Here is a 13357-nt window from a genome sequence, read left to right on the forward strand (position 1 = left end):
AACATTTTCAATGTGCCTTGGTTTTGCCAGCACAGATTGGTGCTATGCACTGTGTAGCCCCCCTCAAGAGCTCCAGGCAGTGCCTCTAGAGACACACAGGGCTGGTATGTGCAGGTCCAGAGGCACCTCTTGTCAGTAGAGGGAACTGCAGGATGAGTCTACACGAGAGAGCTTCTGTCGACATAACTCAGGGAGCATCCACACACTTAAAGCATTCTATCGACAAAGTCTCAACAGAACTCTGCATTTTTTCGACAGTATTATCCCTCAAAAATTTGAGGCATAACAATCTCTGAATGTACTACTGTTGACAAAAGTGCAGTATGGACACTTCTGTCGACAGATAGGGCTTCCCATTGCAGGGCACCCCTTTTTGCAGAGCTGCCATTCTGCTTTCTGGCACCAGAGGGCAGTGCAGTTTGGCAGTTCTCTGTGGACAGAGCAAGCTGTGTGTAGATGCAATCTGTTCACAGAGGTTCTGTCGAGATTGTACGGTCGACAGATGCTTCCTGTGTAGACATAGCCGCAGTGTTTATTCATCAGGATGCTCCCCGGCACAGCTCCCTGACTCCTGTGCAGCCAGAGCACAGGGAGCTTGGGACTCTCAGGTGGCTGGTGAGTTTCCAATTCACCTTCCCCCAGGGAACCTAAAGGGGAATCTTGCTGAAAGTCCGCAGGTGGGAGGAAGAGAAATAGATCAGCTCTTTCCTGGCCTGGGGCCACACATGCCGTTTACAATTGCTGTAGTTACTGCAGTAGGTCATTGGCTACAGGCTGCTGTATAGCTTGGCAACTCCTGCTAGAGTGAAGGGCTTCCATGCCATAAAGCAGTAGGATTAAAGTCCGTATGTGTTTAGTGAGAAGTGCTAACTTTTACCATCTTCCCACTTGAACACATGTCCATATCAATCTGTTTTGTGTAAATATAATTAAGTATTTTAGGAAAAATTGTGAGAATAGCTACCAGCAATTGTCACGAGAACCCCTCCTTTAGATTCAGTTTAGAAACCAAAAACACCAACTGTTTCGTATCTCATTTTTCCTTCACCCTCTCCACCTCATATACTCCTAGCATAAAAATCTCCAGGAAATTGAAAATGGTGGTGAAAAACAATATGGATATTCCATGTGGGATTGTTTTCAGCCTGTTACACAACTGCCTCTGTACAATCACATTTCTACAAGGAAAATCAGAAGCCAGGGAGAAGACATGGCTTTAAGTTCACACAGGCATTTAAACGATTTATGTATGCATCTGTAATATGGGGACAGTGATCTATATCTCCTTCACTAAGTGCTTTTAGATCTACTGATAAAAAGTGCTGTCACAGCTATTAGAAATGTAACTTTTTAAAGTGAGGTATTATCCACTATATTAAAATATATGGGGAGCAAGAGGGACTTTCAATGACGCAACATTGAGACAGCAGATTTTCCCTATAGGCTTTATTCATTCCTTTTCTCTCACTGCAGCAATACAGCAGCTTGTGAGAATGGACTTATAAAAATACACCCTGCCCTTTCCCTTCCTTGATGCATTAACACTTAATATTGATTTTTATCCTGAAGAGACTTCCACATTGAGATGGTACGAGAATTTGTTTAGGAACGCAAGGAAACTGTTGCACAAGTTATATGTTACCTTAATTAAAATGTGTGTACAGTAAATTTTCATGTCCAACCTTCTATCACCCAGAACTGTCAAATAACCAGCATTTTAACCATAAGTACAGTATAGCGAAAGTAAATACAAATGAATACAAGTATAAGTTTACATTGTATAATACTACTGTTGTTGGTAAGGTACTCTGCACACATTTTTGTTTCTTAATATCTAATCTTGTTTTTCTTTAGTGTTATGCATTGCTAGGTATACCTCTCTATTATCTGGAATATCTGGCAACCTCCCAATGCCAGGGCTGTCAGAAATGAAAGCATTTACTATACAATGCTCTGATAACTTAAGGCACTGCCAGGCAAATACAGCCTGGATTATATGGATGCAATTTACATGAAAATCTAATTTAAATTCAGCCATGAAAGAGAGGATAAAGATTGCTAGATTACATATTATACATCTCATATTCCCCTTTTATAGTCACTGTCACCTAGTGCTTTCATGACTCGATTGACAAGAACGTTCTTTGCAGGCATTCTCCAAAACCCACACATCACTGTTCCAACACATGCAGTCTGTCCCATTTAACTGACTTTGATTTTTAGAAAAGAAATCTCTCAGTTGTCATCACAACATGGACTATTTAATACTGTACTGTAAAAGCTTAGAAACTGTTCATTCACTCCATATTTTTTCCTTTGCAAGTTGGGTGAGGGGTAAAGAGGCAAAACTAAGTACCTTGCTGAAGAATTGAAACTTAAAAGTTTTAACCCCCATTGTAATGAAGATAATTTTCCAAATAAGACCTGCTCCAGTGCTGTCTAGCCCCAGCCTGCGGACAGCCCAGTGCCTCTCTATAAGCTCATTTTTTTTCCCCAAGCAGAAGAGTGAAATTGATGATTCAGGCCATGTCTTTAGTATGGAGCTAAATTGGTGCTGCCTCTGTCAATTCAGTGACATCAGTATAGCGGATCTGGTGAAGACGTGCTAACTCGACTGAAGAGTGTTCTGCTGTAGACATTTGTACTCTCCCTCTCCAAGGTGGTCAAGTGAAGTTGGCCGGAGAGCATATCCCTATAACTGAAGTAGCATAAGCTAGGTCAGTTTACCCTGGTAGTAGAGTTGGCCCCAGTTTCTCTTCACTGTTGCTCTTCAGTACTCCCTGCATGCCAGTGAAACTGACACCAAACAATTGATTTCCATTGCTGCTTTGACATCAGAAAGTGGTAGCAACATAGAGCAAGGGTTGTTTAGAAGCAGAAGGATCCAAACAATGGGGAGGATGGGCAGACAGGGACCACCCACCTACTTCCACTCATCCCCAGGCAATACACAAGGGGTGCACAGTGGCCAGTGTACAAGAGGTATTTGGAGGAATGGGACAGAGAGGGGGTGCACAGCCCACATGCAGCCCACTGTGATGAAGGAAGGCCACTCATGCAACCCACTATTTATTCCTGGTTGCCTGGAATCCTTTCTGAATTCCACGACCAGGTGTCTGGAATTCAAAGCCTGAAGACTGGTGAAGTGGAAGTACTAAAAATGTAACTCAGGAGTAGGAGTAGTATTCCCACTACTGCATATGTAACATCTATTAATCTGACTCAAAAGTTCAAAGGAAATTTGGTTGGACAACAGACAGCTGTTATCCAAGTATTAATTTTAGAACTCAAATAGTTTCACTAGAGACTATACTTAATTACCCAATTTACTTTTATGAACTGACCCCCACCAGAGATTGCCTCAGCGTTCTCTTAAGTCCCCTTCAAGACCACAGGTTTATGGAACAGATTGCTTTTTAATTAGACTTTAATAGATCATATTTTAGCAAGTAACTCCTGAGTTAGAGTTGTAGGATTGTAAATTCTGATTCCACCCACCAAAGGGAGCAGCTGTCCTGGAGAGTTTTACCCCAGATGTAGATCCATAGAAGCCTGCCACTAATGTTTTCTAGGGAATGTATTGTAAATACTGCGTAACTTGGGTTTCTAGATCCTTATTGTCCCGGGGCAAGATCTATTCATCAGCTAGCACAGTTCACAGTGCTAATATCCCCCAGGAAGACTGCGAGGCTAACCGTTTATTCCTTGAGCAGCGGCTGCAGATTTTGTATTGCTAGGAACCTGCAGTCTATGTTATCAGCAAAAGCTTTAAAAATCTAGTCTATGGGCTTAAATGGCTGTGTGCGTGAACCTGGTCGACAACAACAGTTTGCCACTATTTGTTATTTTCTGCTATATGCTAACAGTTTCCCCCATATGAAAATCAAATTCTAGCTAATCATAGGTGCTAATTCCCAGAAGAGCCATTTGGGCACAAACATTCCCAGTGACAAAAGGTACAAGTGGGAGCCTGAAATATACACCAGCTTCACTTTTCTGCTAGTTTTCTGTTAAAAACAATCAAGGAATCAAGCAATATAGGTTTCAGAAATTTTAATGTAATACAACTTGACAGCATACAGTGCTGATATGCTAAAATACTCAACTCTTGTTTCCTCAACAGAAACTTAAATTTAACTGACTGCAATTCATAGCTTACAATCAGCATTATTCATACAAAAAAGCCGCGGAGATGACATTTCTCTAGATCGTGGTTTCCCAAACTAGGGGGTATGCCCCCCCAGGGGGGTGGGAAGAAGTTCTTGGGGAAGCATGAGGCAACCTCCCCCCCCCCCAGTCATTCCCATCACTCAAAGAAAAAGCCATCCCCTGCTTCTGGCTCTCAGCCCCTGCCATTTCACGTGGGTGACCCAGCGCAGCCACTATAAAAAGCAGGAAGCTGGCAAAGGCCCATGTGGAGCTAGCTGCCTGCTGCAAAGGTGAGTGAGTGTGGGCTGGGGGGAGGGGGAGGAGGAGGAGGAGGAGGATGGGGTTAGATAAGGGACTGACAGTGCCTGGCTTTGGGGAGAGGGCGGGGCTCAGGCAGGCAGCTGCCCCATAGTAAAAAAAAGTGGGGGGGAGGGCGTGAGGGTTTCTCAAAAATCAAAAGGGTGGCATGATGCCAAAAAGTTTGGGAACCACTGCTCTAGATAATTAAGCAGATAATTTACAGGATGTTTCTGCGCATTAAGAATAGAACCCAAAACCATCAACAAAATGTGTGGTTACTTGATTTCCAGATTTAGTGCATATTTTGAAAAAGCAAAGTGATTTAGCCATGAATCAATTACAGACTAAAATAAGCACAATCACCCCCCTCTTTTGGGAAAGCAGACTTGTTTTTATAGTAATTTATTGCTAAAGTAATACCACAGATTAAATACAAGCTCATCATATCCAAGACCTTGCTAAATATTTGAAGTCAGTAAAAAAAAAAAACGGAACAGCTTTACTTGCCGAGTTTACTTATAGTACTTGACAGCTCTGGACACTGGATTCCTTTGTTTACCCATCCACAAGTCAAGGTAAATCACAGACAACAAGTACTAACGTATCTTCATACTACACTGCCAAATATGCCCAAACCCTGTTTGGAGAGACAGGCCTCTATGGTTCATCTTCCATGTCCAATCCACTTGATTTCTCTGCTAAGGTTGCCACCATATACCCCTCCCCCCCTCAGCCATTGATAACAGAGCTACCAATTGACTTCACTGGGACTATTCAATTAAGGATCTGGCACAAAGATGCCCACTATTTCTACCACGACAAGACTCCTGACCACTGTGTCTGCAGTTAAACATGCTTTCCAATTATGCCACTGATGAGTCAGACAGAATTCAAAGAAGTAACTTAAAGAAGAAGAAATACTTTTTACTACCAATTCTCCTCCTGTATTATTGCCTTTCGCTTTCCTCTTCTATCTCCAATTACAAACAAACTGGCTAATTTGCCTAGATGCCAATCAAACAGATATTACAAAAATTAGATGTTATAAATACGCAGGCTTTGACAACAGAAGAGAAGGTTTTTCTGCTTATTTGACACAAAGTGATTACTTGGTGTTTTAAACATTAGGCACCATAAAATAGTTTCAGACAACTCAATACATGTATACCATGCTTTGGCCACACCTCTATAGCACCTTCTCTTGAAAAGACACTTAGTTTTTAATGTATATTTGCATGCAAATGTACAAGAACTTAAACATTAGGACAGCACTCACAACAATTACTTAAATTATGTAAAAAATTTAAATGTTGTAAACTAAATGCAAAAGGACTCTTATGACAAACAATTTATGTGTCTGTCCATTTAGATGTGCAGTGCAGGAAATCTTTGGTTTTTTCAATAATTCATTCCAATTTTCTTTCATTTTTACATGGTTAAATCCAGGTCTTTTTAGGCCAGGACACACTGATGTTTATTCGGATTTAACCATAATGTTCCCTATTTTGAAATAATTCATCTTTCCAGCCTTACAAAACCTAATTATTTTTATCTTCATTGAAGGCATTATAGTTTAAAAGATGCTGTGTGCTTCCCATAAAATCTTAATTCATTTTCAGAGTGAAGTCTATTTTTTTAAGACCTGAAACATGATTTGTGGTAGCATAGAAGTGTGGGCACAATAGTAGGGGACTATTCCAAAGAAAAAAATTTACATTCTAGGACTCTATGTACAGCATGAGTCAAAAATCTCATTTTTCTTCACATCATCTGTATATGAAACTTTTACAAAAACTTATATTTCTGCTTATTTTATTAATACTGGACAGCTACACAAGTTGAATTATATAAGTCATTGTAAATAGACTGTATTCTGTATCCAATTCAAGACTGTATCCAGTTCTTTAGAACATCCTGTTACTTCTATTATGGTCTAATGCTCAACACTGTGCAATCAAGTATAGTGCAATTCAAAAGTAGTGAAATGAAACTAAAACCTAAGTTTCACAATGTTGCAAAAGGGTCCATGCTGTTATGTGCAGAAACTGAAGTGACTTTTGTTCACTAATTTGTTTTCTCAATAGAGAGCTCTACGTATTTCTCTTTAAAATAAATACCTTGGACTAACATCATGAATTTACTGTCCCATGACAATTAGACACTATAATTGCTCAGTTTCTGCATAACTTGTTTTGATGATGGGACAAGAAGACCCTTTGTGAAGGTAAAGAGCTGTCTAATACAGTGGTCACTATTTCAGAGGAAGTATGGTTGATAGACTTAACACTTTAAAACCAGCATTTCTAAGTTGCACCCTGCCACAGGAGCCCACATGATTTTACAACTTCATGAGACCGTTGTTCCTGTACACCCTACCAGCATTTCTTAAAGAATGCATGTCCACTACTGCTAGAAAACACCTATGTCACTTAAGATATTTAGATACACATTTTTATACAAGAATATAATCTAAAACAATGCTGATGAATGCACTAAATCAAAGACCAGTTTAGACACATAAGAACAAAATGCAGTCTTTTAGAATATTCAGAAATGTAAGCTACTTTGGAAGCTTTTTTGGGTTTAGTATAGATGTTGATTTTTCAAGACACCCGCCCTCATATTTTAAATTAGTACTCCTCCAAATGTATTGAAGGGTAGAAACAGCCCTTATTCAGTTCCTGTTTTCAGCAAAAAGGGGTGACTTTTGAGCTTTATTGAAGGATCCAAAACAAATGTTAGCCAATTAAGCAACTGTAAAGATAAAAAGGAAGAACTGCCAATGATAGCTGTTAAAGATTTATGTTCAGTGTACCTGAACAAGAAAGCTGAAGTAACAGCTAGAAACAAGAGTTCAATTGTTGTGTGAAGAATCCCTTTTCTCTACAACATTGTTCTCAAAAAATATACAGACCCCTCTATTTAAATAACTATCCCCAGCTTTCCTATCAGAAATATAAGCCATTGTTTGCCCATTGATCCCTTCATGTGCCAGTCTTCAAATACAGACGAGTACTCCACTGATTACAGAACTTCTATTGTTTCAGTGGAAAGCATAGCTAAAGTCTTGGAATACAAAAAAGTTCTCAAAAAACTGATCTTGCAAAGTTTGGTGCAATTACCATGTCTCAAGCTGAAAAGTGTGATACATTTCATACAGATCTAAATATAACTTTTCTAAAAGTGAATGGGGTTTCCAGTCTTTTCCCTTCTATCCAAGTTAATGAAGTCTGAGATTGCCAACGCTCATGACGAGCCTGAAGGACTTTTGAAATCTTCACACAACACAATTCTAGCAGCAGCAAGGTTTACTGGTAGTCTCCTTCAACCCTTCTCTTGCGAACTGTCCGTAAAAAAAGAGAAAATACAATTATAAAAACTGTAATGACTATCTTAAGGATCTCCACAATATCTTAACAGCTAAATGAGACAATCAGTAGTAAAGCCACAACTTTTTCAGCTATGCAAAATTTCACTCCAAGCAGTTAAGATTTAGCACTGTTCATCATTTTCAACTTGCTCATTAGCAACTTTGAGAACCTTATTCTGACACTCAAGAACAATTCAAGATTTACGTAAGATTTAAAAGAATATAATATCTGTTGAATTTGGTGAGCAGATTTAAACAATCATTTTTGATTTCATATGTACCTTCTCTAGCACTGTGTTTCATTATCGTTCTAATTATGAATATACAAAAGCTTCAGAACACTAAGATGTAGTACAACATTTTATAATATTAACACATTCAGTAATCTGATAATCTTCAGTCCATTATGAGAGTGAATAAATTTGCAGATCTCTTCAAAGAATAAATTATAGAGGGGATGAACCACAGATTAGTGACTAAGGTTACTGAAACTCATGCTGTTCACAGTTAAAGAATATGCAGTAGTGACTGCATGATTGGAGTACATTTATTTCACTTATAAATTAAGCAACCAGGTTTGTCTTGAATTTGTTCTTTTCTGATCAAATTAACTTACTTTCTGATCAGAGATAATAGATTTGAAATTGGATTAAGAGTATTAAAAGCCTTGGGTTAGATAGGATGTTTCGACCTTATTTTGTAAATTAGAAATGACTATATATTTGCAGAAAACAAACCAAATATTAAGTGTTTAAACCAATGTTTATCACATTTTCAGTAATACAAATTATAAATGTATCTGAGTTTTATATAAACTAAGCTGAATTCTGCTTAGGTTCAAATGACAATACTGAAAACTTTAATGCTATATTGTAAAATCAGAATGGGATAATCATTTCTAACTGCTAGGAATGATACTCCACTTACACTCTGATCTGGAGTTTTAGTCCTTACAAAGATCCACCATTAAAACCTAAAATGTACTGTTTATTTTAAAAGTAACCTACAGATCTTTCCACTGTTACATGGCCAGTGTCTCTCTCTCACACTCACACTACTTTTTTTTTTTTTAAATATTTGATTACAAAAGTAGATGAAGTGGTTCATATTACTGGGTCTTCTCACTGTAATCCAATCATGCAGTAAAAAATAAACTGTCACAGGATCTTGGGCATATAAGTACAGGGGTGCAGGATAACATAAGACAATTTGTCAGGAAAAACGTACAGAGACAGTGATGTGAGACTAAACATTTCCATTTCAGTGCTCAATACCCAGCTGGGTATTCACAATAACCTGTCTCTGTAGCTTCAGGGCTGGAGAGATGAAAAGGCATTTGCAGAAAATTTTACTCGTATATTCCAGACTAAGAAAGCAAGAAAAAAAAGGCAAGATATCAATAGAAAACATAGAAATAGATATTCAGCAATTAAGTGCAAAAATCAGAACTGGTGAAAAGTAAGAAAAGGTCATGACTAACAAAGAAGGGCTTGAAATATGATGATACAAGAGACGGGCTCGAGTCAATTGTTCTGAAATGGCCTACATTTGAGAGGTAGCTATGGAGTATATCAGGTACACAACTGCTCCCTTCAAACCATAGCTTCCCCCCTGTTCCTCCCTCCCTGGCCTTTCACAGCTGCTCATCTTCCCCATATGGAGCTTTCCTGAATAGGAGCCCATTGACCTATCAAGCTTCTGCTCTGAACAGGTCACCCTACAAAGCTTCTTGGCCCCTTAGAAATTATTCTGGCAAGCACCCACTCCACTGCTTGTCCTAAAGAGATGCCCCTCATGCATCATGGGATGAGTGTGTAAAAGGAAAAGGAACTACTCTGCAGGGCAAAAAAAACCCCTAATGTGCTGAATTTAGTTATTGTTATTTAGCTGGGGGCTTTAGTGTAGGTATATATAATGAATTACCTGAGTTTTCATATTATGTTCACAACTAAGCTTCAAGCTGTTTCATTCAGTTAATTGCCAGATCTTGGGTGACATGTCCTGGTACTGGGGATTAATTTAGTCTCCCCACTGGTGTAATAAACAGTAGGTGAGGTGGCTGGCCTCCCAGCGGCTGCAAGATACAGGATATGCCCTTCACTTGAAATTAAGCAACTATCCATTATCTCAAGTCAAAGAGTTGGGATAATAAAGTAACAGGATTTTTTTTTCTATTTTGCACCTCAGAACAAAGCCACCAAGTATTCTTCATCCTTTTGGAATCCAGAAACTAACTCCTACCAGGAAAGACAAGATAATTGGATTTTTTTCAAAGTAATGATTTCAACATATCTTTTTAAAGAGTAATCTTATCCAGACCGAAGTCAACTATTAGGCATGTTTTGTGTATTATTTCCTCTCTGGGATTATAATTCTCTTCCTAGTTTTGCAGCAGGAGTGGGGAAGCTTTTCTCTATCAAGACCACTGACTCACAGGAAGAAGAAAAAAAAAGTCACATGGCCACACGCAGCCCTGCGAGGGAAGGGGAGTACAGAGGCTCAGAGCCTCTCCTATGCCCTAGGCTGGGGGAAAGAAATGAGAGCTGAAGATACGGAAGGGGTTCTGGCGAGAAGTAGGGCACTGAGATGCAGGAGTGTGAGTGTGAGTGGACAAGGGCACTGGGGAAGGGGTTGGGGTGGGGTCCAACAGCAGGCTCAGGACTGGGGCAGGGTGTGGCGGTGCAGGCCCAGGGATGCAGGAGGTGGTTTAGGATGCAGACTCTGGGTTGGGGTGAGGGTACAGACTGTAGATGAGAGTTCTGACCTGGGGCGGGGGATTAAGATGAAGGAGGGGGTCCAGGGTCCAGGCTTTGACTAGTTGACATTTACTTGAGGTGGCTTCCAGTTAGCAGCACATCAGGGGTAAGACAGGTTCCCTGCCTCTGTTCTGTTCTTGGAAGAAGCTGCCATATTGGACCCCTAGGCATGCTGCCCATGCCAACACACACTGACCCTGAAGCTCCTTGTGGCCGTGGTTCCCAGCCAATGAAGGCTGCAGAGCCAGCTCTTGGGTTGTGGGCAGTACATGACACTTCTCTGATCACCCCTCTGCCGAGGGCCACAAGGACATGGGGAGGAGTCAGCACTCACTGCTCTAGTGCAGAGGCAGGAGATGAGGTGGAGCAGGGAGGAGAAGAAGGGTTGGGACTTCTGACACACTCAGGGAGATTTGCTGCCGTCCAGACAAAATGAAGCAGTGCATCACAGGTTCCCCAACCCTGTTTTAGAGAAAACTGAAGAATTCTAGACTCTACTTTGGCAGCCTGGAAAGTCCGTGAAAACTAAATAAAAGAAGGAAATTAAAAAGAGGAAAAAAGTAGGAGAGTAGCAATCAAGTAAAGGACAAAACTGAAACAGCACTGATTGTGTTTCACGTCAATTAAAATACAGAGCCAACAACCACTAGCTGTCCCATTAGTTAACTGACCAGTCTACCGAGAGGTCTTACCGAAATCATTGTTTTTTGTGATAGCTGCAGCTGCCCTGGTACGTGGTCCCTGTTGTGTGAAATGGTATCCAAATTTAAGGATATTAGTGTTCTCCTCAAGCATTTTGGCAATTTCCATTTCTACAGGTGTTCCCAGCTGCTGTCTCTGTTAACAAATATTACAATTTCAACTGATTTAAAAGATGTGACATGTTCAGAGTACTGGACTATTTTAAACCACCAATCACCAAATTAACTTGGCACCAATTTCAAGTGGATGCCCACTTGAACTTTAAATGAAACCTATGAAGCACCCTATCCTGACATCCCTTAGACAGTGATATGCCTTTCTCCTCCTTTCCATTGCTGGCTCCCTGAATATTTTATTGGGTGTGCCCTATCTGATGGCTCTAATGATGGCACTCTTGCAATTTTCCCCACGCTCTTGGGTTTCTTGAAAGGTACAGTGCATCCTGGAGCGTATCAGACAGGACAGCCCCAAAATACTACCACGTCTACTTGATAGTAATGGCCAGACAGACCGTTCTGGATCTACTGGGCTAACATTATAAGGGAAGATGGGGTGTTTGTGTGTGGGGAGGGAGGGTGGGGGTGATGTGAGACTTACTTATATCAGCCTGAGAATCCAATTAGAGGGATTTATGTAGGCTCACCAATTACAAAACAAGCATTCCCTGTTTGCCACCATCAAGGGCAATCAATCAATTATTTAACAAACTCTGTAATAACCAGAATCTCTCCGTTTAGCTAGAACACTAAGTGAATCTGGCAAGAAAGGATTTTTGTTCCAAGCAATGGAATCTACAGGGTAGTTAATCTCAATTTTCCATGCTCCTCACTAGACAGTGTCAAGCCCAGCAGTTGACCAAAAGGAAGGTTAATTTTTAGAATGGAAAGAACTATAGCAATATAAAAATCATAGAAGTGTAAGGCCAGAAGAGACCTCAACAGGTCATATAGTCGAAATCCCCCACCATACCTAGACCGTCTCTGTCTAACCTGTTTTTTTAAAAACCTCCCATGATTGTTACCTAAGGAGGTTCTGGAATTCCTGTTTTTGGAGAAGTTTAAGCATTTCTAGGGAATTCTGCCTCAGAACAGGAATAACCCCCATCTCTTGCTCTGGCATCTGAAGATTTCTCTAGAGGAGGATAAAAATATAAGGTTTTAATACACATTAAAGTCTTAGCTGCTCAGAGTAAACCACAGATTCACCCTGACTTGGGTGACCATCCATCCCATATTGGGCGGGACAGTTTCCCGTATTTGGGATGCCAAAAAGGCGTCCCGATTTATTTTTTAAAGGGGACAAACTGTTCCATGAGGCCATCAGAGGCTGGGGGTAGGGGTGGGAATGCAGGCACCCACAGTTGTCACTGATTCCCTGGGGCTGGCGGGGGAAGGGAAATCGCCATCTCCCCAGGGCTTGGTGCAGATGGGAGGAGCTGCCCCTTCCACCCCACATATTTGGGACAGGGAGATATGGTCACCCTGACCATTTAACACATGTTAAAAATGGGTTTTGACCCATGTGCTCTACATCCTGAGATTGGCAGGATGGCCCTACCGTCTATATTCCATTCAGTGGGGTGGCTCTCTGAAGTACCCTGACTGATTGCATGGGAGGGTAGAGAGGGAAGCTGTGGGGACATAAGGCTTGTCCAGCCCAAGCTTCTTCCACTCATCCTGTATTTCAAAGGCATAGCTCAGCTACTTTAAGTATTGCTGATCTTTTCCCTCTGTTTAATCTTTTTATTTTGCGTGGTCAGGGAACATTTACATCTAGGCAGCTCCTGAACTCACCAGACAGTAAAGGTTTTTTTAAAAAAAAAAAAACAAAAAACAAAAAACTGTACATACATTAATGTATACCTACTATTTTTCCTCTTCCCCCATCCTTAATCACATACATTATATAGAAACATCATTTATTTTTCACAGGTTTCTCTCTTCCTGCTCTGTTTTAGATCCTAATTCTTGATTTTCCATATCCCCATTGCTTGCTAGGCAAACATATGAATGACAAAAATTAACGAATACATGACAAAAAAGGTGACAAAAAACAGCCCATCGTTTCCAAAGAGGCATTT

At 40.4% G+C, this 13357-nt stretch overlaps 1 protein-coding gene across 3 annotated transcripts in view; it reads right to left on the minus strand.

Moving 5' to 3' along the window:
- Nucleotides 1-4044: 4044 nt before the first annotated feature.
- Nucleotides 4045-13357, minus strand: part of LOC142019588 (tropomodulin-3-like) — a 66931-nt gene continuing 57618 nt past the window's right edge. Inside the window, exons 9-11 of one of the 3 annotated variants that reach the window (XR_012647112.1) lie at nucleotides 11268-11412; nucleotides 9047-9185; nucleotides 4045-7792 (exon numbers count right to left, since the gene is read on the minus strand). Coding sequence is in view for 2 of the 3 variants with exons in the window: in XM_075006690.1 (XP_074862791.1) it covers nucleotides 9130-9185; nucleotides 11268-11412 (201 nt within the window). In the remaining variant the exon portion in view is untranslated. The remainder of the gene's footprint in view (nucleotides 7793-9046; nucleotides 9186-11267; nucleotides 11413-13357) is intronic. The other 2 variants (XM_075006690.1, XM_075006691.1) reach the window with 2 other exon arrangements.

This window comes from Carettochelys insculpta, chromosome 12, assembly GCF_033958435.1.
Source record: "Carettochelys insculpta isolate YL-2023 chromosome 12, ASM3395843v1, whole genome shotgun sequence".
Lineage (NCBI taxonomy): Eukaryota > Metazoa > Chordata > Testudines > Carettochelyidae > Carettochelys > Carettochelys insculpta.